At 37.3% G+C, this 25,644-nt stretch overlaps 1 protein-coding gene across 4 annotated transcripts in view; it reads right to left on the bottom strand.

The window, feature by feature from the left end:
- The window catches only part of Stk39 (serine/threonine kinase 39), a 262,474-nt gene that overhangs the window by 200,346 nt on the left and 36,484 nt on the right, over window positions 1-25,644 (bottom strand). For all 4 annotated transcript variants that reach the window (XM_090342707.1, XM_090342706.1, XM_090342705.1 and 1 more), the window contains exon 2: window positions 10,736-10,848. In XM_090342707.1, coding sequence (XP_090198833.1) covers window positions 10,736-10,848 — 113 coding nt within the window. The remainder of the gene's footprint in view (window positions 1-10,735; window positions 10,849-25,644) is intronic.

Genomic DNA, 25,644 nt, shown 5'->3' with positions numbered 1-25,644 from the left:
AGACTAACCTGGGCTCTATTATCCAAGTTACACCCTAATTCATGCTGACTTCATAACTTGGTTTTACCATATATCTGCCTCATTACCCACGCAGGTTACCCTTCCCCCCCTCCCCCAAACTCAAGGACCAAACTCAAGGCCTTGCACTTGCCAGGCAAGTGCTCTTCCACTGAGCTAAATCTCCAATCCAGTTACCTATTTTCTTTAAGCTCCTTTTCTAAAACAAGCTTAACAATACCATCTACAGAAGAACATTTCTAATAAGCAAAAGGAGAGCTGTGAAACTGCTGAGAGAATGCCTAGCATACAATGTAATGTTCAAAGATAACTCAGACTACCCATCTCTCACAGGTCCTTGTTTGCATGTGAGTGGCCAGTGTTTACCACTATTCTCAGATGTTTCAAGTTCCTGGCTCAGCCTCCAAGGCACAGAGACAGACTCTGACAGAGCACTAGCTTTTCCTAGAGAACAATCACCTGCTGGCTGGAGGAGAGTTTCCTGTAACACAGAGATAAGGTCACCTGGACAAGCAGATAGGCACAACAAAGAATAAAGAGCCAGCTTCTACAATATCTCCCCCATCTGTGTTTTATTCCTCTGTGTGTTTAATTTCGACCCCACTTCGTCATATTCTATGTATATGGTAAGCTGGCTGAAACTCTTTTGGAATAAGAAGTCTAAATATTTACACAGGGAATAGTTTCAGGGAAAACAAAGAATTGTTACAAAGAGTTCTTTGAACTAACATTGAAGATAAAAAGAATTAGGAAAAACTTAAAGCTTGGTTTCTTTTGTTGCTGAAACAATGTGTTGCACAAAGGACCAAGGGAAAGAGATATTATTACTGAAAGGAGAATGTGTAAATGAATTCTAAATTCAAAATATAAAAACATCCTCATGGGACTGGGAGTTTGGCCTAGTGGTAAAGTGCTTGCCTGGTGTGCACGAAGACCGGGGTTCAGTTCCTTGGTACCACATACATTAAAAAAAAGCGGGGAGTGGTGCTGAGACTCAAGTGGTAGAGTTCTAATCTTGAGAAAATCCAAGGACAGTGCTTAGGCCCTGAGCTCAACCCCAAGACTGACAAAAAAAAAAATCATCCTCTTATTTTCCCAACTTATGTAAATTCTATTCTAAATAAATTCTTCCTTAGCTGATAATGCCAGCAATCTTAATTAAGAAACAAGACTTATTCAAGTTCCTCCTTTCTAGGTGCAGTTAAATCTGAGGAGATATTCTTTCTTACTTTATTCTAAAGCAGTGGATCTCAATCTTGGCTGCACATTGAAATCACTGGGGAGCATTACAAAACATCAATGCCTGGGTCACAGCCTAGGGAAACTGATGTAAATTGGTTTAGGATTCAGCCTGGGAATGAAAAGTTTCAAAAGCTCCCCAGGTGATCCTCAGGTTGCAGAAAGGCTGAGAAGCACTGCCTCAGGCTAATCACTGAGAAACAAATTTCCTTCCAATGTAATGAAGTGTATGGCTCCTGGACACATTTCTACACTGCAACTTAATCTAAGAAAGAACTAAGATGTGTGTACTATTTGCAAACATTAACAAATGAAATGTGTATTCCAAATGCAATGGAGAGCCAAATACACCTTTAAAATATACCCACTAACCACCAAACATTTAAATCACTTGAAATGATATGGAAATAACTGAGTTAAACAAAAACATTGAAGAAGGTCATTCTCAAGATGACACTTCCAGAGTATAAGTTATCTCTAGGAAGGATAAGTTAATCAACATTCACAAATAACTAAATGCTAAAGTAGTAGGATTTAAAATAAGTAAAAATAAACTTGAGCAATTTTAAGTGTCAGACAGAAATAAAAGAAAAAAATTAAGGAAAACACAGGAGCAATTCATTTTTCTGAATTCTCATTTCCAATTATGAAAAAATGTCATTAGAGAATTTTTAAATTATGAAAGTGATACACTACTTATACAGCAAGTTCTCACCTTTTCTGAGCCAACAAAGCAAAACCTGTTCAAAGAAAAATGAGTTCCTTATTCTATTTAATACCCCTTCGGAAATGAATTAACAAATGCCCTCTGCCACTTATTTTCCTAAGAGTTGATATCTCAGTTTTTCCAAGCACATTGTCATTAAAGTGACAGAGACCCTTCATAGCCCTCTGCAATCTTCACCTTGAGTATCCCCACAGCTCACGTCATGTGGAAAACTAATGCAAGCAATATAAGGGAGAAGATGACAGGAAGGGACAAAAGCATTTGTCTTAACCCAAACAATTCCTAGACGTCAATGAGTACGACACAAGTGAAACACAGAACAGTGAGACATGGGGATAGGGGTTGCTGCTTGGTGATAGAGCACTGGTCTAGCTCCACAAGGACTCAAGAGGCCCTGGTTCCAAGTCAGCAGTGCAATGAAATAAAGTGAGATGTGACTAACGCTGTTTTCATAAGGTTTTCCTACCCTGGACTGCTGTCTGCATATTGGCTGTCTATTGGTTTCCTTACTTGAAAAAAAAAATCACATCAAGTAATGTTTCACAAATGTACAAAAACATATAAAAGCAAATTTAACTGGAGTATTTGATTAGCATCCGATGAAACTAGAGCATAACTGCTTAAATTTATTTTGTCCAACTAAATTATACATATTTCTAAGATAATGTAACCTCAGAAGTACATTCATTTGCATTTAAGTAATTAGTTCTAATTGCTTAAAAATATTTTCATGCCTTCAAATTAGCCAAAAAAATTCATTTCTAATCTTGTCCTCAACTGACCTATATTTGGATAAATACAAATACTAACTAATATGAAAATAATTGCAAAGTTCAGTGGCCAGAATCAAACAACAGTATGTAACTTGATGCCTAAAACCTGAAATGCTCAAAAACGCACTACACAAAGTGAAGTAAGCTTATATTTTAATACTAAATGCTTGATACCAAAGGCTACAAAGAACCGACACCTATAACTTGCTCAATACAATGAGGCTGGGATATAAGTAACTTATGAACTATAAAGCTATTCAGTTCAAACAGAATGGAAAAAATAGTCAGATTGCAATAATAAAACAAACACACAAACAAATTTAAGGTTGACTTAAAAGCTAGAATCTTTTACACAAGTATAATCTTGCTACAGTAAATAAGATTTGTAAAAGCATCAGCATAATTCAAGTGATTGGCCTGAATTATATATAAAAAATGTCTTGCTCGGGCCGGGAGTTTGGCCTAGTGGTTGAGTGCTTGCCTCGCATGCATGAAGACCCGTGTTCGATTCCTCGGTACCACATACATAGAAGAAAAAAAAAGCCAGAAGTGGTGCTGAAGCTCCAGTGGTAGAGCTCTAGCCTTGAGAAAGTCCACGGACAGTGCTCAGGCCCTGAGTACAAGCCCAGGACTGGCAAAAAAAAAAAAAAAATGTCTTGCCAGGTGCGGTGGCTCATGCCTGTAATCCTAGCTACTCAGGAGGCTGAGATCTGAGGCTCAAGGTTCAAAGCCAGCCTTGGCACAAAAGGACCAGACTCTCCAATTAACCTCTAGAAAACGGAAATGGGGCTTGGCTCAAGGGTAGGTTGGTAGCACCCACAGCCAAGTTAAAGCCCCATGACCCACAAAAAAAAATTCAATTAAGAAGAATAGAGGGAAAATAAAAACTTATGACCAGAAGAACTTCTCAGATTTTCCCCAATACTATAATTTCAAAGTTAAAGGGCCACATAGTGGATCAACAAGATGTGGTATTTGTACACAATGGAATTCTATCCTGCTGTCAGAAAGAATGACATTGCCGCATTTGTTAGGTAATGGAAAGACTTAGAAAAGATCATATTAAGTGAAGTAAGCCAGACTCAAAGGAACTTAGGCTCAATGGTTTCCCTCATTTGTCATAATCAGTAGAAACCTTGGGCTCTCCTAGCAGAGATTTGCAATAGAGCAAAACCTTGATACAAAAGGCCATATAGTAGGACGCTGAATGAAAGGATCTCTAGGATATAGAAACAAAAGCCATATCATGAATGATTGTTGTTCTTAAGGTACTATGTTATCTCTCATCTCTTTTGTTGGCCCTTGGTTATCTCATATTGTTACAGTATCTCACTATGTTACCTGATATATCGGATATATTTGTATTTGGTTATTTGAAATTGGATAGGAAATGGGGGAAAACAAGATGAGGGGTGGGGGTGGGGGGAGGGAAATGGGGACCAAGACATGTGAAAGGGTATCAATGTATGGGAATTAATGTACCATCTATCTGGCAAATATAATGTAACCCTTCTATTAATTACAATAAAAACATATGGAAAAAAACCTGTGACAGGTAACTGTTAGGTGTTAACTACGCCTCTCAGAAAATCATTAAATCAGGCAACTGTCCAAACAATTTCAGTCTCTAAATTACTCTATAAGTCACAGCTAATTTATTCCTCTATAAAAGAGAGGAAGAGGAACCGAGGAACTCATTCCTCTAAATAAAGGAAAGAAAGGAGGGAGGAAGGGAAAAAAAGAAGGGATAAAGGAAGAAAGGTTACAATAAGAGGAAGGAGAAAGGAATAAAAGGAGGGTGAGATAGAGGCACCGAGGAAGGACAGTTGGGCATCAACTCAAAAGAAAGGAAATATAACAGCAGAAAGCAAAGTTCAGGTTGTGGATTTATTCTGAAGATCAATTTCTTTATTTATCTGTATGAATCCTGTGTGAGGGATGGAAAATTACCTTTACAAAGATGATAGAAAAAAGTAGTGAATGCCAAAATTTTTCCAATCCAAGTCTAAGATGCTTACACTATGTATTCAGGAGAAAAGAAAGCACACTGTCCCCAAATCTATGACTTTACAATAGGTTTGTAATATAAAATTATACAACTAGAGTAACTTGACTATATTAGATTATAAAGCAGGATTAGTTAGTAGTATTTTTAAGTGAATTTAAAATGACTTTTGTTTAAAAGAATTCAAATTTCAGTGGTGGGGGGGAGGGAAATAGAAAGGGTGTCAATGTATGTGAAGTAATGCACCTTCTATCTGGTGAATATAATGTAACCGTTCTATTAATCACAATGAAAAATTTTAAAAAAGAATTCAAATTTACATATACACAATCAGAACTTTGAGGGGGGAAATTCAGGATTCTGTATAATAAATGTTTTCTTATACTGAGAGGGAGGCAGGGAGAAGTTCCTCCAAAGGCAAATGGAGGAATCCTGCAGGGAAATGGAGAAGAAGCAATCCCTTAGCCCTGGAACTCGTGTGTCCTCCACCACAATGTGCAACATGAGGCCCTCTATATAACCACTGTTCCTTTGAAATGACTTTGCTCACATCTGTCATCTATCAAAGCTAAAACAGTGTAATGATTATTACAAAACTGCATAATGTAATCACTTAACTATGTTTTCTTTCTTTCTTTCTTTCTTTCTCTTTTTTTTTTTTTTTTGCCAGTCTCAGGCCTTGAGCTCAGGGCCTGAGCCACTGTCTTTGGGCTTTCTCAAGGCTAGAACTCTACCACTTGAGCCACAGAATCACTTCTGGCTTTTTTCTATGTATGTGGTACCAAGGAATTGAACCCAGGTCTTCGTGTACACTAGGCAAACACTCTAACACTAGGCCAAACTCCCGGCCCAATTTTTTTTTAAGAAACAAGAACTTTGCCTGGTCCCTACTCAATGATTTTTCTTCCAATTATTGTTTTCTTGGCCCAAGGAATTAAAGTGTAAATTTTAATGACATTAGGGTGTAAGAATAAGGAAAATGATGCTGAGTTATTTGTAACTACATCAAACATACACTAAAACATGAGAAATAGACTCAAGAAAAAGTTGGAAGAGACAAGGGAAAATCTACATATCAGAAATCTTAGGCTGAGTGGAATGTTTATAAGCTCAGTATCCAGGAGGCTAGGGCAAGGGAATCTCAAGTTCCAGGTCAGCCTTAAACTATACAATAAGACCAAGGTCAGTGTGGCCTGCTTAGGGAAATCCTTGTTTTAAAAAAAAAAAAGAAAAGAAAGAAAGAAAGAAAAAAAAAAACAAGGAATCATAAAGTCAAATGAAGTGATGACCTGAAACATTAATCAAGCTCTAGTTAAAAGAAAATACCCTTAAAACTAGAAAATGCGGGTTGTAAGGTAAATAAAACAGCTGAAATATTTAGGGAATTTATCTTGAAACCTGATGACAGAGGATAAACAACAAATAATATCCAAAAAGATGATGAATTCTTCACTCACATGAATTCTAGTCAAGTGTGCAGTAAGGCAGCATCGCTAACCATTGAGGCTGACCACAAACCAGAGAATGATGCTCTTTCAAGAAACCTCAAGGCTGTCTCCACATAGAATATAATATTCTCCTCTGCGAGACAGTAGGTCAGATCCCTTTAATCAGTCTGAAATTGATTTTGGACAGCAATCCCATTGATGAAAGACATACTGGAGAAAAGGAATCTATCTACCAATCTGCTAAACAAGTTCTAGGCCAACAGGGGAAAAAGAACAAAAAGACACAACTCAAAAGTCATACCAACCTAACATCAAAATGAAGATATTCAAAGTCCACAGAGTCTGCCTTTTCTTCCCACCACCTTGCAGAGTACCTCCTTTCTACAGGACCTGATAATTGTGCAGCTAACAAGCTTCTCCTCTGTAAGGATAATTATCTCCCAGAGTTGTTAGGCTAATTGCAATTGGCCATTTATACCACTGTGAGACTGACAAATGGGGTTAACAACAAATGTGGGAACTATAAACCTCAGAGGGTTACTATATCTATGTTGGCATATTCTGGGATGTAGAGAACAGATCAACAATATTATTTTAACCATATGGTCATTTTACCCAGAGGTCAGGATCAGATGATGGCCAAACCCCTAAAATACAAAGAAATTCAAAAGAATCCATAGACACAAACAAACATACTAGTTTAGATTAACTGAATACCATTCACCTTGTGTCAATGAAAATATTTATTTTAGAGTATGCTAACCTAATTTTTGTTAAATTAGGATAAATCTTTATTAAACACACAGTCTGGTAATCTCATACACACCCTCAAATCATTCTTCAATGGAACTGTACACAGTACAGAAACTGTACATGGTTACCAAATAAGTATATATACTTTATTTTTTATCTTCTTGCTTTTTTAAAATTGTATTTTATGCACTTTGTATCTGTAATTAATTTATCTTTAGACTCATTTTCATGATAAATTTTTATTTTAATTACTTTGTTTGTTTGTTTGTTTGTTTGTATGGGGGAAGCTGCCAGTCCTGGGTTTTGAACTCAGGGCCTGGGCACTGTCCTTGAACTTCTTTTGCTCAAGGCCAGCACTCTAGTACTTGAGCCACAGTGCCACCTCCAGCTTTTCTCTGAGGAAGTGAACTCAGGACTTCACATGTGCTAGGCAAGCACTCTACCACTAAGCCACATTCCCGGCCTTAACTACATTTTTTTTGATACTAGGCCTGGGACTTGAACTCAAGCCTGAGTACATTCCCTGAGTTTTTGTGCTCAAAGCTACTCTCACACTTGAGCCACAGCTCCCCTTCTGCTTTTTTAGTTTTTAAATGGAAATAAGAGTCTCAAAGGCTTTCCTTCCCTAGACTATCTCTGAACTATGATCCTCAGATCTCAGCCTGATGAATAACTAATATTACAGAAATGAGCCATCAGTGCCCAGCTAATTATAATTATCTTTTCTTGAAAAACGCACTGGAACATCTACCTTTATAATAAATTCATATAGTAATGGTAACAAACTAAAGTGAAGCACACTTCTGAGAGCCATTATTTTTCTGTTTGGGACAGTTAAAAAAATTGACACAGAAACAGGAATGTACCTATACAAACACTCAAAATAGACCACCGCCTTAAATAAAAAATGATTCTTTTGTATAAATTAAAATCACCAATTATTTCATATCAGGATCTCATCTAACATTTTTTGCTCCCCTTAATTAGAATATTTACAACCTCAATCTTTCTTCATGAAAACCCGGAAACCACTCCACAAGCACAAGGACATGTACAGATTCCCACTACATAAGAAGTCCATTGGGAAAAAAAAAAAAAAAGAAGTCCACCAGAGGATCAACTAAGCGCATCCTTGTGTGCCATCATATGTAGCTGTGCACATAGATTCCAGCTTACTAAAGGGCAAGGCATAGAGAGGGGAATGAAATCAGGACAGAGAGTGAGAATGAGGACAGGATAGTAATGGGGGTCAGGAGGTGGTAACAGTTTCATAGGGGAAGGCAGATGTTTCAATGGCGGCAAATAGCTGATAGCTATGTCTTCCATGACACAGCACTCATACAACAAGATAAGGATTCCAGTGGTCATTGTTTCTTCTCAGAGCACTGGTTTCCAGTTAGCAGATGACACTTTCTGTGTGATGGGGCACTGCCGCTCACTAACCTGTGTCTAACACACACTGGCGGAACTAGGGGATTATTAGGATACCGGATGTCCAAACACTGCCAGACTGTGAACCCACAGAAATAATAGAAGTGCAGACAACAGCAGCATTACACGCTGAAAGGATGACAGAAACTTTGCTCCACACAAGCTCATGTATCAACTAGAACACCAAAGCCTAACAAACCTTAGGCAAACTATACTTTAAATTCCTTTTATTTTTTAAGCATCAGGGAAAAATACATCCTGCAATTACTCTCTTCTCTAAATATGTCCAAATATTAAATGCCCAAAGATTCAAGGTTAAGGGAAGATGGAAGCAATAAATTTATTATTTTGTTTCCTTTTAAGTGAGGAATTTAATAACAAATAATTAGGCATATATGCTCTACCACTTAGGCATTAAAGGAAGATAAAAAGGAAAGGAACTAAATTAGCCCAAGGAAAACTCATAAATCAGCCTACAACCATAAAAGCATTAATTACTAGATACAGTTAACTGACAAGTATCTGCAAACGACACAGATATGCTTATTAGTCTCAGGAAAAAAAAGGGAACTGGAATGATGCGCTTTTTACCTCTACTTAAGCCATCACACAGCTATCAAGCCAGACAGCAAGTTAATAATGGGGGGGAAAATGCCAAAGGAAAATATGAAGCCCCTGAATAACTAAGGTTTGACTACAAACTGGCCACAGAATAATAATTCAGCCTAGAAAGCTGGTTCCAGGGCTGGCAGGCATAAGAGCACGTAAGCACATATTCTGTAGAACTATTCTTCAGATACATGGAGGATGGCTAGCACCTCCAATAAAGCATTCCAGTGAGACAAACACCAGGAGAAAGTTCTTGAATGATATTTTCCAGAAGTGCATAAGTTTAAATGTATACTTTAAAAAAAAAGTTTTGAAAAAACTAATGTACAGCCATGGAATTTAAAGACTTCAGAAGAAAGATCTTAAAATTTAACTCTCTTTTACAGTATCCCCTACGTTGCTAGTTAAATCAACCAAAGTTAAAAAAGGAAAAAGAAAACAGCTTAGTGGAAGAAACAGGACTCAATTCTCTCCAGAGTCTGCTCATACTTTTCCCACTCAGGGAAAGTGACCTTGAAAACTATTAGATGACAACGGTATAATTTTCTTGGTCATCACAATGGCCATACACAAACAAACATGTATGCAAGAGCAAAGCACAGCTAAACTGTGAGGAGAGGGAAAGGCCTAAATTTTAAAAATTAACATAAATTCATAAGACCAAATTTTAAATGTTAACATTAAATTATAGAAGACTTTGATTTTATTTTAGTTTGAGCAGATAACTGTTACTTCAGTCCTAGAGAAATCTACCTATTGTGTATTCTAACTTAAAATGTGAATTCAAACAGAACTGGAAAAGTACAGCTTTACCCTGGTACTTAATTTATACTATACTGTACTATAATTAAGCCTGAAATAAAAGCTATATTCTGAGTGAAGACAAAAAGCTCTTGTTAATGACATTCCATTCCCAATGTAGAATATAACAAAAGGCCTCTTTATCTGGAGCCAACGGTCATTATACTTTGTAGCTTGTATGGAGCTATTGGACTAATATTTGTACTGGGATTAGTGTTGGGATAACCAATCAGTTAACTCCTCCAACCACAGTTTTCTATTATCCTCAAATAAATGGCCAAAGGAAAAAGAAAAAATTTGGCAGGCAGAACAATGATCATATTTATGAGATTAAACTCTCAAACTCTTCACAATTTGCTGGGCAACTAATAACCATTTGCCAAGCTGTTCATTTAATAATGAGTCAGCTAAGTCTAAATAAAATGTTCCCTTAAACCAACCAATGCTACAACAGTCATATCCACACTGACAGACTCCAACCAGCAATATACATCATTTCAAATGAAAAAATACAAGTTACCATGTAAGAAAACCAAACTTAAGCTAAAATGACCAAGAAATAGAGGGATGATTCCTATTTATGTCAAACATTCTATATCGAGGCCCCAGAAGCCTGACCTCAAATTCTGTGGTCAAAAATCACATGTCCTCAAGCCATCCTGCACAATGTGCTCCATTAATGTATAAATGGAATGTCAACACTGACACCACTGGAGTTTTGCACACTGGGTAACATACTGTTCAAAAAAAAATGTGTAGAAAACACAATAAAATCATAAGGCACAGAATCATTAGTTATGTGGGAGAAGGAAATACTGTGACTGTTCTGAGACATACACGTATCAAAGACAAGTCCATACCAATCACTCACCTCCACAAACATGAGTGTTACAAAGAGCAAGCAGCAGGCCTCCCCTTCACCTTTACTTACTAGTAGCTCATCCATACTGGTCTGGCATTTTTCCAGGTTGATCCTCTTTATTGCTACACGTTCTTGCCTGGGTTTACAAAGGGCAGCCTGGACCACTGCTGTAGCTCCACTTCCTAAAAACAAAATACAAATAGTATTTGTATTCATAATAGTATTGTATTCATAATATTTTAAGTCGCTTAATTGCAGCATTCACACACTACTATCTGACATCTCTTTTTGAAAAGATCTTCTTAAGTCTTCAAGTAATTATCTGGAGGAGAAAAAGGGCAGTCCAGACTTTTCCAGATGATATATGTCTGAGGACATGAATACAAGGGACATAAACAATCTACATGGGTGTTGTTGCCATCCTTTGGTCCTGATAACTTTCTAGCTACAGAGCCTTTATACTTCAGGTGCTTGTTCCATGTCAGCCAAAACCAAACCACTTCTGCTTGAGTACTTCAGAGCTTTCAAGACATGCTGAGCATCTTTTCTGTCCCAAGCACTCTCAAAGATTATTTCTTCTATGCTTGCTCTACAATTAGAAAAACAGAAATCAGCCCTAGTGCTCTCATGCTGAAAAGCACAAATTTCAAGGGCACTAAGTAAAATTGTGCAAATGTGTTCTTACCAAAACTCTTGGCATCTAATGAATTTCATATATCTAAAGTTTTCTGAGTGTTAGCTAAGGCACTCAGGTTCCTAAAAGATGACTGTGTCATTACCATGTTTTTTAAGAACAAAATATACACATGCGTTGATCTGTGGCTAAGCACAAAGAGTGCCTAATCAAATTTATATTCTATAAGGGCTAAAGACCACTAGGTTAAGATATCTCAATCCTACATACAAATACTGACAAAAAATATCATTCTAATCACATGAATCCTCCACCACCTTAAAACAGCCAATAAGAAAAAAAGCCTGTGCTCAGGATCCATATGTGAAAATATAACTTTCTCTTGTGTACCTACAGAGGAGAATTCTTCAATCAATGGATAAGGAAAGGAGGGACATTTTGCAATAGGAAAATAGATCGATATTAGCTTCTCTAATATATGTAATAGAAAAGGATGATGCAAAGAATTACTTCCCACCACAAGGAAGCATCCAAGTGATTGTCTGTGGGGCTGAAGGTCTACACTTAGTTCTTCTTCTGATATCCCATCAGCTCTCAGTCCATGACCTATGAAGTACAGCAGATTACCCTAGTGCTTCCAAACCCGTCTCCAACTCAAGAGTATATTTTAATGAAGTTTAGTATGTGTTCACCTAGAAGGAAATCCCTATGTACTGACCACTCACAGACCAGAAGGCACTTCACTCACAAAGTTTTCTTACAATCCTTTAAATTTGTAGTATTAAGTTTAAAGAAAATTTAAGTAGCTATACAATGGAGTCAACCATTTAACAAAGCAGTGTATGAATTCAATTCATCTTGACCAATGTCACGTCTTTTGACATTCTGACACATACCTCTCAATTAACTCTTTCTCTCACTTTCCTTAATTTTGTAGAAGATACACTGAATTCTTGACTGCATTCTCCACATGTCTTCTCTTCTTCATTCCTCTACCTATTTCCCCTTGACCCAATTCCACACCTCTCAAGTACTTGCTTCCTGGCAGTTTATATTGCTAAACTCTGATTTTGACTTTCTAGGGAAAAACACTATTTGAGCTCCCCCTTGCATTTACTGCATTTAAGTTAATACAATTGTATACAATTGGCTTAGCACCCAACATATGTACTTACAAGTTTGAAAGCTAAATAAAGCTTCTATCAAAAGGGGAAAGCATAAATTCCTTGTCTCTCTGGACTGATTTACTTCACTTAATATACTTTTTTCCATTTAATGAAAATATGACAGTCAAATATATATATATTTTTTCCATGTCTTTCCATTTCTTTACAAATGGTATAACATCATTCTTCCAATGGATGAGTGAAATTCCATTGTGTATATATACCATATTTTCTTGAACCATTAATCTACTGAGGGGCATTTGGGCTGATATCTACCTTGGTAATGGTGAATAATGATGCAATAAACATAGTTATATTGGCAGCTTTATTTTATTCTGATTTGTAATCTTTGGATCTTTTTTGATTTGGAAATGTACAGGAGAGGAATAGCTGGATCATAGGGTAGTTGTTAAATTTAATATTTTAAGGAACCTTCACACAGCTTTCCAGAGTACTTGACATTCCTACCAACACGGTAATAGTTGTAATACTGTTCCCTTTTGTCCACACCCTCACCAGCATTCATTGTTGTTTTCTAACAACAGCGGGGTGAGATAGGATCTTAACACTGGTTTTATTTTCAGTTTCTTTATGGGCAGAGTTGTTGAGGGTTTGTTCATGTTTCTATTGGCCATTTTTACTTCTTATTCTGAGAAGACAAAAACATAGGCTCGAAGACAGCTTCTTCAACAAATGGTACTGGTAAAATTGGATATTCACATGCAGAAAACTTAAAGAAGATCACATATATATTACCTTGTACCAGCATCAATTCAGAAAGGATGAAAGACATCAACATAAGGTCTGAAACCATGAAACTATTACAGGAGAAAGTAGGCAAAACATTATGGGGGAATCCAGGGCACAGGAAAAAACTTCCTAAATAAGGATCTAAAAGTGCAGCAAATCTAAGAAAGACCTGATCAACACAACTGCATCAAGCTAAAAAGTTTCTGCGTAACAGAGGATATAGTCAACAAGCTAAGAAGATAGACTACAGAATGGTAAAATATAGTTGCTAACTATATGCCTATTACCCAGAATATACAGAGAACTTAAAAACCTGAACCCTCAAAAAACCAACAACCTATTTAATAAATGAATTAATGAGCTAGAGAAAGTCTTCTCAGAAGAAAAAGTACAAATGGCCAATTAACCTCCTTTTATATGTGAGAAAACTGGAACTTGGAAAACTTGTTCAAGGTCATACCACTAACAAGTACCTGGCTAGAGATGTGAGTCAGTTTGCCAGATTCCAACACCTATGCTTTGCTTCTACTTCCCAAAAGCCAGAGCACATCCTTTCCTTCCTCAGTGATGGTGGTCTTGCCAGAAAACTTTTTTTTTTTTCAGTTCTAAATGATTCAGTTAAAATTGACTTAAAGAGAAAATTTAAATCAACCTACTTAAAATCTCAGGTGATAAAGAAAGTGTTTTCATCAGAGTCTGTTCATCCTGGTCTTCCTTTCCCTAACCCCACCTCTGGCCCCATCAGCTACTAGTCACAATCCCACCAGGTTGGCCTCACTGGCCCAGCAGAATTTTGGACTTAATCCAGAATATTCCAGGAACTACAGCCAAAGATTACAAAGAGCTGATAGTGAAGTCTATTTTCAAGTCTCTAGAACAAGAGTTTATCACTGAGTGAGTCACTGAAAAAGTGCTAAGAAGCTGCTTAGCAAGGAGCCTGGGGTCCAGCAGAGAAATCAACAAATGATTTTAAATACCTGCTGATAGAAAGCCATTTTCAGTTGTACCCGCTACAACCACACACCCACACATATGGGTATGTGCACACAACACACGCACACGCGCACACACACACACACACACACACACACACACACACAAACTCATTGTTCCATCTTTAATCATAGCCTATAATATTTTCAAATTAGGCAAATCAAAGGATAGGGAGAAAATTCTCCCCAGAAGAACAGGTTTATATTTTCTCCTAGTCCTCATAATCCATTAAGTCCTTGACTACTAAATGCCTCTGACTTCCACTAATGAATGCATGAATGTAGACACAAGCACAAATTCTAAAAGCATAGGAAGGGGTAACTTTGCAACTATAGAATTATTATTGTCCTACAATTACAGCTGACTAAAATACAACTTATTCTCATCTCTAGAGAGAGTAAATACAAAGCTCTATTACCTGAAATGATTGTTATAACATAAAAATCCATTGAATGCTCTGCAAGATTCCATTATGGATCCAAAGATTCCTATCAACTACAAGAAAGATCAAGAATGAAACCAAAGGTAGAGAACACTGTAAACATCAAGTCTAAGTCCCTACATTCTGCATGAGCAAAAAAGATCTGGATTCCCATTCTCTCCCCCTTCCTCGCCCCCCACCTCTCCCTCCCCCCCTCTCTGAAATAGCACAGTATCAAACCCCAAGGATGGACAATGCATCCTCATTCTTTGTCTCCCGCTGCTCTAGTTTGGTGCTTTTTCAAATTGCTGGATAGGTCATCAAAATTAATAATACTGAGGGTAGTAAGATAGCATTGCTGACATGAAACAACAAAATGTACTTAATATATGAAGGGTAAAAAATGTTTTCTGTGACTCTTGTTTAAGTTATACTCCATCTTAGATAAAACATGTTTTATGGTGAGTCATATTCAATAATTCAAAGCCTCTGTACTAGATTATGATTCTCAGGATCAAAGCAAATCCCTGCTTTGAATGGAAATGAAGAAATGACCTAACAATGGGATTCTAATAGAACTAATATAATTCCAAAGAACATTTAGAAATAGCATAAATTTAGTCTTACTTTAGGGATTTTTATGCCAGTCACTGAGTAATTTAAAGGGAACTTAGTTCCTCTTAAAATTGAGAGCATGGAAATCCAAGAACTAATAAATGTTAGCAATCTAAAGTAAAATAGTAATAATTAAAATGTTAACTATATTTATTTTACATAAGAAGTATAACTCATTATCACATGATAACATGCTATCAATTATGTTTCATGTATTGACTTAAGAATAAAGGATTCTGAAACTTTTAGGAAACTGTTTATTCCTGACTCCCGTTTCAATAAAAATAAACCACTCTGCAAGACATGTGCCAACGCAAAAAGAGTAATGCTTTATATCCTTTCAAACTCTGTTTTAAGTAACAGTACCTCAATTCACTTTTAGTAAATAACTTCAGGCCAAGAACAGATACTTAGAAGCAATTACATCAGTAGGAACAAGAGGCACAAAATTCTTTAGGGTCATAATCAACATGCTAACTATTCCTTGGTGTGACACATCTCTGCTTATTTTCCTGTTTGTGCTATTGCTAGTACTAAAAGTCTCCAAGAATGACATAGCTACATTTCACACTTTGGAGTTATCCAAAGAAATCCTTTAAAATATAGTTTAGTGATATAACTTCAAATTTCGCGATGTTTCTTTGGTAAGATCTCTGCTATTGCTGATGACATCTAAACAATATGCTAAAAATTCTTCCTTCTTGGACTCACATCATGAATTCCTTCTTGTATTTATTACTAGGGGAAAAATATGTCTCCATGTCAAGTAACCTAATAAATACTGAGAAATAAGGAGCAGCATCATATTAACTTTTTTGTCTCAAAGTCAGAAAACTATGATAGTTTCATATCTAGTACTAGCAGTTAACCTTAGTCTAGGTTTCCTTTAACTTTATCATCCAGCACCCATCTTGCAAGCCAAGAAGCCACCTTGAGTTGGACTTACACCATCCATAACTATGGAAATAGGTATCTGCTTGAGCCACACAGTCTATAGTATTCTGTTATGGCACCTATCATCAGCAAACTAATACAAAAGCCAAACAAGGTCTATTCTAAATCACTTTTCCACTGACACTTACGATAGGGCCTGTAAGTCCATATTTCTCCTGCTTAATTTATGGCTACTTCCAGTATACAAAATCAGTGTTCTTGGAGACTACCAAAGGAACCATCTTCCTGAAACATCACTACCTGGCCATCTAATATGGAAAAAAAATACACTTAACTACAAGAAAGCCTGAGTCACAAAATCACAACAAAAGATTTTTACATATATTAACTCATTAACAAATAGGAATAAATCATATCATGTGGCAGGCAGTTTACTAGATAATAAAGGTCCAAAGATGACTTCTCCTGTTACAAGTGGAAAGAAGGCCTTTTACAAGATAGTTTTCTAGGTAGACATCAACACAGACAAAGAGCTGTGGGGATTGAATGCTAATATCCCTCTAAAAATCATGTCAAAGCAACAATATAGAGATAAGATCTTTGTGGAAGTGAAGAAGTTGAGTGAATTCATCAGGGCAGATGATCAGTATAAGAATAGACAACAACTACTACACTGTTAGTGGAAGTGTAAAATCATTCATCCACTATGGAAAGCAGTATGGCAGTTCCAGTTCCTCAAAAGACTAAACATAGAGCTACCTTATGACCCAGCAATTCCAGTCCTTGGCATTTACCCAATCATCCAGAAACAAGGACATACTAAAGACACTAGTACAACAATGTTCATCGCAGCACTATTAAACATAGCAAAGACTCGGAATCAACCCAGATGCCCCTCAGTAGATGATTGGATCACGAACATGTGGTATTTATACACAATGGAATTCTGTGCCACCATCAGAAAGAATAACATCGCCCCATTTGTAAGGAAATAGTTACTTGGAAAAAATCATATTATGTGAAGTAAGCCATACCCAAAGGAACATAGACTCAATGGTTTCCCTCATTCATAATAATTGGTACACATCTAGGACTCTCCTAGCCGAGGACTTCAGTAGCTCAAACACTGGATACCTAAGGCCATATAGGATGAAGTTAAATGAAAGGATCCTCAGGAAGTGGAAACAAGAGCTTTATATTATGTGACTGTTGTCCTTAATGTACTGTTATTTCTCTTCTCTTTTGTTGCCTTTTGGTTAATCTCATATTGTTACAGTATCTGACTTTGTTACCTGATATTATATATATATATATATATATATATATGTTTATTTGAAATAGGAAAGGGAAGGGGGGAACCAAGATGTTGGGAGGGGTGGGGGGAGGGAAGTAGGGACACAAACATGAGATGGGGTGTCAATGTGTGAGAAGTGATATATCCTCAGGCTGATGAATGTAACTGTGACCCCTATATATTACAATTTAAAAAAAGAATAGACAACAAGGGCTGTGAGGGTGGCCTGGTGGTATAGTGCTTGACTAGCTTGCATGAAGCCTCAATACCACAGAAAAAGCTGGAAGTGGTGCTGTAGCTCAAGTGGCAGAACACTAGCCTTGAGCAAAATGTGTCCAAGGACAGTGACCAGGCCCTGAGTTCAAGTCCCAGGACTGGCAAAAAAAGAAAGAAAAGAAAAAGAAAAAAAAGAATAGACAACAGAGAATTCACTTTTTGTCTCTCTACAGGGAGAAGAAACCCAACAGCAAGACAGAAAATCAATTAGCCAGCTCCTCACCGGAAATCAATTAGCCAGCTGGACCTCCCAGCTTCCAAAAGGGTAGAAATAAATTCTTTAACTCACCCCAGTCTATAGTGTTCCTTTAGTGCTCAAACAGACTAATATGAAAGCCATTCAATGTCTGCTCTGAGTCATTCTTCTACCAACACCTATGGTAAGCAATGTCATACTAATTACAAGTTCATAGAAGTTTTCAACTTAAGTAAACAGACCGAGACAAGATTCAGCTTGAAGAGCTTCTGGAGAACACTGTAGTTTCTGCATCTCAGGTTAGTAAGACCTTTGCAATGAAGGTTAAGATGAAGATTCTACCCATCCATAGTACTGATTCCCTCTGTGACTTTGGATTTATTTTCTATCTAGAGTTCAGATTTTCCAAAGGCAGAATAAAATCTGGCTGCATGACTAACAGCAAAATGTGTCTCACATCACAGAGAAACAATATCTTCCTAAGTATTAAGCTTTCTTCTCTCTTTGGGACTTTTGCTCTCAATATAGCATGATAAAACTCCATCCATAATTGTTTCTTTGGGTTTTTTTTTTTGTTTTTTTGGTCAGGGTAATGTATAGAGGGGCTTCAGTTACATTTGTCAGGTAGTGCATGCATTACTTCTCAAACATTGAGCCCCCTTCTCATGTATGGACAAAGTGGCAAAGTAGTTCCAATCAACTCAAAGTCTCACTCTGCCTAACACCAGGAAGATCCTCTTGGTCAAAAGAGGAGGAAAAAAGAGCTAACTTTGGAAAGCAAAAGGCTAAATGATTTATAAGATCTGATATAGTATGGTAAGCATGAAAGTGCAAATAGAAATATGTAAAGATAGCCAAGAGAATTTGGGAAGTCATAAATTCACATTCTATAGAAAATATTTGGCATATAATATACTTTAGTAGGTAGCCTAAAATGTGATCATAAAACATCCTTACCCTTACAGATAAATGAGTGCATATCCCCAGCACTACCATTTACTAAATGTTTGTCCTTGAATTAACTACTTAACTTCTCCATGCCTCAGTTTCCTCATCTGTAAGATCAGAATAAAAATATCTCATATAGGATGGTTGTAAAGATCAAAGGAGTGAAGAGAGTGGAAACCCTGGAAGTATGCCTGGTACATGTGTAAATACTAATATGATCTTAGTAACAATGGTTCCTCAGGGAAATTTCTCCAAATGAGCTAGAATCCTATCAATTTGTTATGTTAATATTATATTTCATGTACTGGGTCACAGGTTATGTTTCTGTTGATGAGTATGTGTCAATAAATACTTATATATTATGATTATAGTATTAGTATAAACATATTAGCCTATAAAACTTTCTCATTATGTTGATGTTGGGAGATAGTCAATTGTTCACTAACTCCTTTGACTAGGGCTGGAAAAAAGAAAGTATTAGCCTTTGCCATTCATGATATGGCCACTGGAAGGCAATTCTGTAATCACGTTCTACTTAAAGGAAAATACCCAGCCAAACCTTTAATAAGAGGCTGACCCTCTCTTATCATATGAAAGACATCTGAAATCATGTACACAGTCTTAGCCAGTGAAGAGTCCAGAAAATTACCAGGCTTTCTTTCAGGAATATTGGCTGGTGTTGTACAGTAAATACACAAGAAGCATCTGTCCAAATTGTTTCTTCCATTCCTCACTTTCTCCAGCTCATTCTATGTGCTCTGTTTATATCATGTGTCCAACCATATCATCCACAAAGCCAGCCAGGCACAGGAGGGTCAGAATCTCATTAGAGGAGAACTCAGAGAAAATGAATGCATATGAACTCGACAGAAGCAGAGCTCCTTATCAAGGTTTTTTAGAAAACATAGCATATTCTAAGATTAAAGATCAATTTTGTAAAAATATAAAAGCACTGTGAAAAAATAAAATCTTATACTGCACTTTGCCTCAGTAAGTATATCCATCCTTACCTGATGATCCATGGCTTCAGTTGCCATGTTTGTAAATTTTAAAATGGTCATATTATATACTATTCAATATAACATGGGCATGTAGCAAGACGCTGACCCAATCTGGTTAGTAACCCAGTCTCCATCACTCTTCATCTTAGTGTTTCACACAGACAGAAAGAACATCTTATTAGAGCTGCCATTCTGTCTGTTTCCTTCCACATAAGAGGAACATCAGCACAGTAAAATCTCAGGCCAAACATAACATCTATCATGAAACAGCTGTTACAAGCAATTTGCTGTATCTATTATTTATAAGAATAGATATCATAGATAGCCTGTCTATACCAACAATAAAAAGCCGGGTGTCAACCCCATGCCACAGAGAAGGTGACTGATTTATGCACTTCTGCCTTTGTGAAAAGAATTAGAATGAGTTAGATCCTCCTCTTACAGTTGTTGCAGCAGAAGGAGGGTTTTCAACCAAAACAACTATGACAAACACCAGTGTGAGGTTAAAAAAAAAAGTCACTCAGTGAAATGTCTTTATGTTTCACCTCTTACCTGGACAAACTACCTTAATGGGAAAACCAGCTTGTTAAAACATTTGGAGGCCATGGGCCTCACCAAGGAAAGTAGCTTTTGCATGGAACTTCTCAAGAACCATCTCATAATAGCACAGAAAATCACAAAGCAAGCCCCAGGTCTGATTTTAAGAGAGTTAAGAGTGAAGTTGAGTTCAGAATCACACTGGAATGAGTGTAAATAACTTTGGACTTCACAATGTATGTAATCTAACATGCAAACAAAATCCTGTGCTAAAAACAAGCAGAAAGGATCTGGTATAACATATAAGAGAATCAGTAAAATTTACTTATCAGCAATAATTAAATGATTATGAAGGGTGTCTAGATAAAACCTGGGCATATTCTTGAGCATTCTCAAGATTTGTGCTCTACCACCTAAGCCACAGCACCACTTCAGGCTTTTTCTGTGCATGTGGTACCTAGAAATCAAACCCAAGGCTTCGTGCATGCTAGCAAGCACTCTACTACTAGGCCACACTCCTGGCTCTATTTAATGTCTTTAATAGTTGGATTTTTCTCCTTGATACTTTCGTTTCCTTAATTAAAAAAAAAAAGCTCTGTGAATATTGTACCTTGCCAATTAAAAATACACTGAACAGTCAGTGGTAGAGTGTTTGCCTATCATGTATAAAGTCTGAGACCAATCCCGAGCACCAGAAAAATTAAATTTAAAAAGTACATGGAACAATATGTCTCAACAACTTAAGAGGCTTAGCCCTGCAGAAATAAAACTGTTTTCTATAATTTCAGTCCCAATGTTTAGACTATTACATGGAAGAAAGCACACAGCCTCTATTACTCTTTTACTCTCTAAGAGAAAGACCACCTTCATTTGATGTATACAGGAGGGAGGACAACCCTCCCCAAGGACTGAGTATGAACCCCCTGTGGTGTTGCCTTCTTGAGCACTTTCTCATGGCTACCAGAGCTTCCGTAGGCCTCTGCCTAGTCCTTCCATGCTGTCACTGGTCTCCTTAGGCTTTACATTTGCTGGAATCTTCTAAGACACTGCCTACAACACAAGATGCCCTTAGAGGATAGTGAAAGAAAGACATTTCAGCACACCACACTGAGGCCACCAGTGGTCCTCACAAAGTGGAGTGGGCCCTGGCAGGACCTACAGCCTACAAGCAGAAGGAAATTCAACTTTACTCGACATGTCATCATTGGACTGCTCACTGTGTTGTTTTTTTAAATAGGTAGTTGTGGAGGACATGGCAGTGAATCTCAAGGACCAAACCCAGGGAGTTATCCACCTTAAGACATTTCTCATTTGGAGAATCTGGGCTTTAATCCCCTAGAGTCAGATATATTAACAATATCACAGGACAACTCAACCTGCCCAGCCCACTTCTACCACAACTAGCTAAGTAGGAAGCTTACCCTTTATAAAATGAATCTACAGACACCTGCTCAGTAGAAGAAAGCCACATAAGATACAGCAAGTAAGTTAATATAAACTAGAACCATCCACAATTCTACATATAAAAATGGGTTATATAATACCCAAGAATGGGAAGTGGTGACTGGCAGGCCATAATAACCTCTAGATCTGAGACTGCAGGGTGCACACATTCTGACAGAGAAAATCTGATTTTTATCCGTTACAAAAGATCCCTTCCCTTACACACACACACACACACACACACACACACACACACACACACACACACACACACGGTCCCATGATCTGATAGGACTGAAAAATTTCCTGTCTGACTCTGAGTGGGTAGTCTAATTCCTCCCAGAAAAAAACCACTCATTTTGCTGATTAAATCAGCCAAAGGGAAGCCAACATTCCACAAAGGAATGTCCATTACTATTCATAGAGATAAACAAATACACCCCCTGGCAAAGGACAAAAGGCACAAGTGTCCTGGTTCAAATATGCAGGACAGGGTGGTTAGTAGCCTTACTGCTTCAACCTTCTTAAGCCATGTGGAAATGGGAAGGGCTCTCCACCCAAAAGGGAAAGCAAATGCCTACTTTGAGACTGGTCTCCTTCCAGGCTCTCTCTGCTGCATACACATTGGCTTTGTAATTAAAAAAAAAAAGGGCGGGGGGAGTGATCCCTCTGAATAGACACAGAACTGGAGGTACAGGCCTGACCTGTGAGCAGTAAGCAAATAAGGGGGAACAGTCCCTTCTTCCAGCTAATTTCATCCAGTCTCTTAAGGGCAATGTATACCCTTAGGGGTTTTCAATTATTTAGTATAGTCACAGCCCCCATGTTGATGTCTAAGATAATCATTTTGTTAGTAACACAAACACTCTTGACTTTGTAAACATCTATGGGTCAGACACATACTTTTATATTATTGCATTTACCTGTATTATTGTAGTTAACACTGACAGCTTTGCTGAGAGGTAAATACTAATGTCAGTAACTTTCTATGAGGAATCAGACATACAGATACACCAGTAATGCCCAAAGTGACACTAGTAGACTCCAGACCCTCAGTCCTAACTACTATGGAAGTAGAGAAGGACAGAGCAGCAGAGTCAAGAAATAGTTCTACAATCTCCTGAACAAATACTACCCCTCTCCTTAGGATCATCTCTGCTCTTACTTAGGCCCAATTCCTGCCAGTCACACCCCATCTCCTAGTCCTTCAGAAAACTCTTCAGAAAATAAAGCAGAGAAAGTACTCTTTGTTCAACATATCAAACGAATCAGCAAATAAGCCCTGCTGGAAGTAGCAGCATGCTGGCAGTCTCTGTGTCCACCAGTCACTCCTCTGGAAGATTTCTCCTAATGGGAGGGCACTGCAAATCCTACAGTCCCATCAGTGGGAACCTGCATTTCTAAAATGAGGCAGAGAGACTAAATGATATGAAGATCACCTAAAGGGCCACCTGGATGAAATATAGCTGATGATGTAGAAGGTGTGGCGAGGTTGGACTTTATCCTTTTCACACCTTCCCAGGTGATGTGATATATAATGTGTGGCTGATGTATGGGTTATTAGGTTGAGTTGCTAGAGAACAGGGCAAGCTTCCCTAAAAGTTCCAGGTACCCCCTGAGATCTCCTAACAAAACAGAGATCTCAGAGGCTTCCTTCCCAATCTTTTAGTGCATAGGGCCAACTGGGAAGAGAGTATAAGCAGAGGTAACACAGATGCTCAGGGAGGGAGATGGATTTGGAAAAGTATCTTCCCGTTTGCAATCCCCCTCCAATAATGAAGTGTTTTTATGTGTACTTCTCTCTTCAAAAAAGTAGCATTCCTTTTACCTTTCAGCATGTACATGTACTAATTGACTTTTTAGGTGCATTTTCAAAAACTCACTACAAATGAAAGATGAGGACAATTTGTCTAATAGAGTGTAATTAAACGTCAGAATTATTTCAGCCATGGTAGTTAATATTGAGTTGTGCTTTAGTTATCTGAAAGTCAAATCAACAGAAAAAAAATGGTAGCTTAAACATTACTGACAATTAAACATATACGGTGCAAAAATGGAGTTGCCAGATCATTGCATTTGCTTTTATTCAACATATCTGAGCTGTCAATCACACTTGCGGCAAATAAATTTAGTAAGAGCAAGACTATGCCTAAATTGCACATATGCATATTACCTGGTACAATCTTTTAAGAAAGTCATTATAAGTAGCTTTTTTTTAATTGAACTATTTCTTATGGCATGAGGCCCAGTTCCTGTGACATATTTCTAACTAAAAGCATTTTGGGAACATTCATGAGAACTGCTTACAGCACAGCACGAGTTTCAAGATGACTGGTAAGTAGTCATTCACTTACTCCTTTTTATTTAAACAGCTAGGCTGATTCACCTGAGTAGTTCTCAAGTAGATCGCTTCACTGATAAACTACTTTCTTTGTCTCATTATTCTACTTGAATAATTGATGTGATTAATTTTGTCCTTGCTGCAAAGTTCTTGGTTAACCATTATTTCTATCTTGAATTTTCAGCTCTTAGAAGACAGTTAATCATTCTCTTAATTTCCCTTTTGTTGTTACCTAGATAACCTTCCTAAATATAATTTAACAACATTTTTTAATAAAAAGCAACTAAAATAATGCCAGCAGTGGGTTATCCCTTTTGAAATATTAAGTAATATTGAGACAGAGGACAAACAACAATAGTTTGTGGCTGAGTAACATGTTGAGTTACAGCGCCACACTTACAAATAAAACAGGTCTTAGAAGCATAGAATGTGTGATCCAATTTTCAATGAAAACAGATTCTTGTTGATTATATGTGTATGTTTGTGTGCAAGTGTGTGTGTGTGTGTGTGCGCGTGTGTGTGTGTGTTTAAAAGACAGATAGCAAATAAGATAGGAATACAACACCAACCATCCTGATTAAAGGATATATTTTTTTAAAGGATATTTTTATACATCCTTTGTCACTGTTTACTATGGCATAATTTTTAAGGGAAGGAAGAACTAAGAATGTTCACATTTTGTTTAATAATGTTTCATAATCTTTCAAAGAAAAAGAGTTGAAAGGAAAAATACTGATGTTAAATATTTGTATTTATTCTGTTGATTTTCTAAACACTCCATTATAGAAGGATGGCATATATGAATGCCTATCTCTAACTGGCAACAGAACAATTCCTTCCCCTTGAAATGTGCCTCTCTGCTTGCCTTTTCCCACTCAGGAAGCAGAAGGTAGAGCAGTTGGTTGGTGCCATCCTTCAGGCATACCCACACTCTTCCCCATGCCTGATGTTGGAAGCCTACTGCACAGTGAAGCAGCCAATCCTTTCTAATAGTCACCTGGAGGAAGATGGTCATAAGCTGTTGAATGAGCAAGCATTTGTGTGATTTTGTTAAAGGTGCAAAGGGAATTAAGTACATTTATATAAAATATACTAGTGATTACAGAAGATGTAATTACATATGTTTTAGTCCTCCAGCCATTTTCCTCCTGCAGTATCTTCCTCTCCGTCAGGAAGTACTATTGCTCTGTACACAATATATTCCTAAATCCAACCATTGTTCTCCTTTCCCACTTGGGATATCTTAGCTCATGCCATGATTGATTTGTGTGGCATACCTGTGGCCACTCACTAAAAGTTATGCAGTATCAATGTAAGAGAAGTAATGCACCTACTACCTGGCAAATGTAATTGTAACCCCTCTATACATTATCCTGACAACAAAAATTAAAAGTAAATAAAAGTCATGATGCACCTGTCCCAATGCAACCTTATGAGCAGCCGGAGTGACCTTTGTACAGTGAACAATT

This window comes from Megascapheus bottae, chromosome 12, assembly GCF_031878675.1.
Source record: "Megascapheus bottae isolate mThoBot1 chromosome 12, mThoBot2.hap1, whole genome shotgun sequence".
Classification (NCBI taxonomy): domain Eukaryota; kingdom Metazoa; phylum Chordata; class Mammalia; order Rodentia; family Geomyidae; genus Megascapheus; species Megascapheus bottae.
This window is presented reverse-complemented; position numbering and strand designations above follow the sequence as displayed.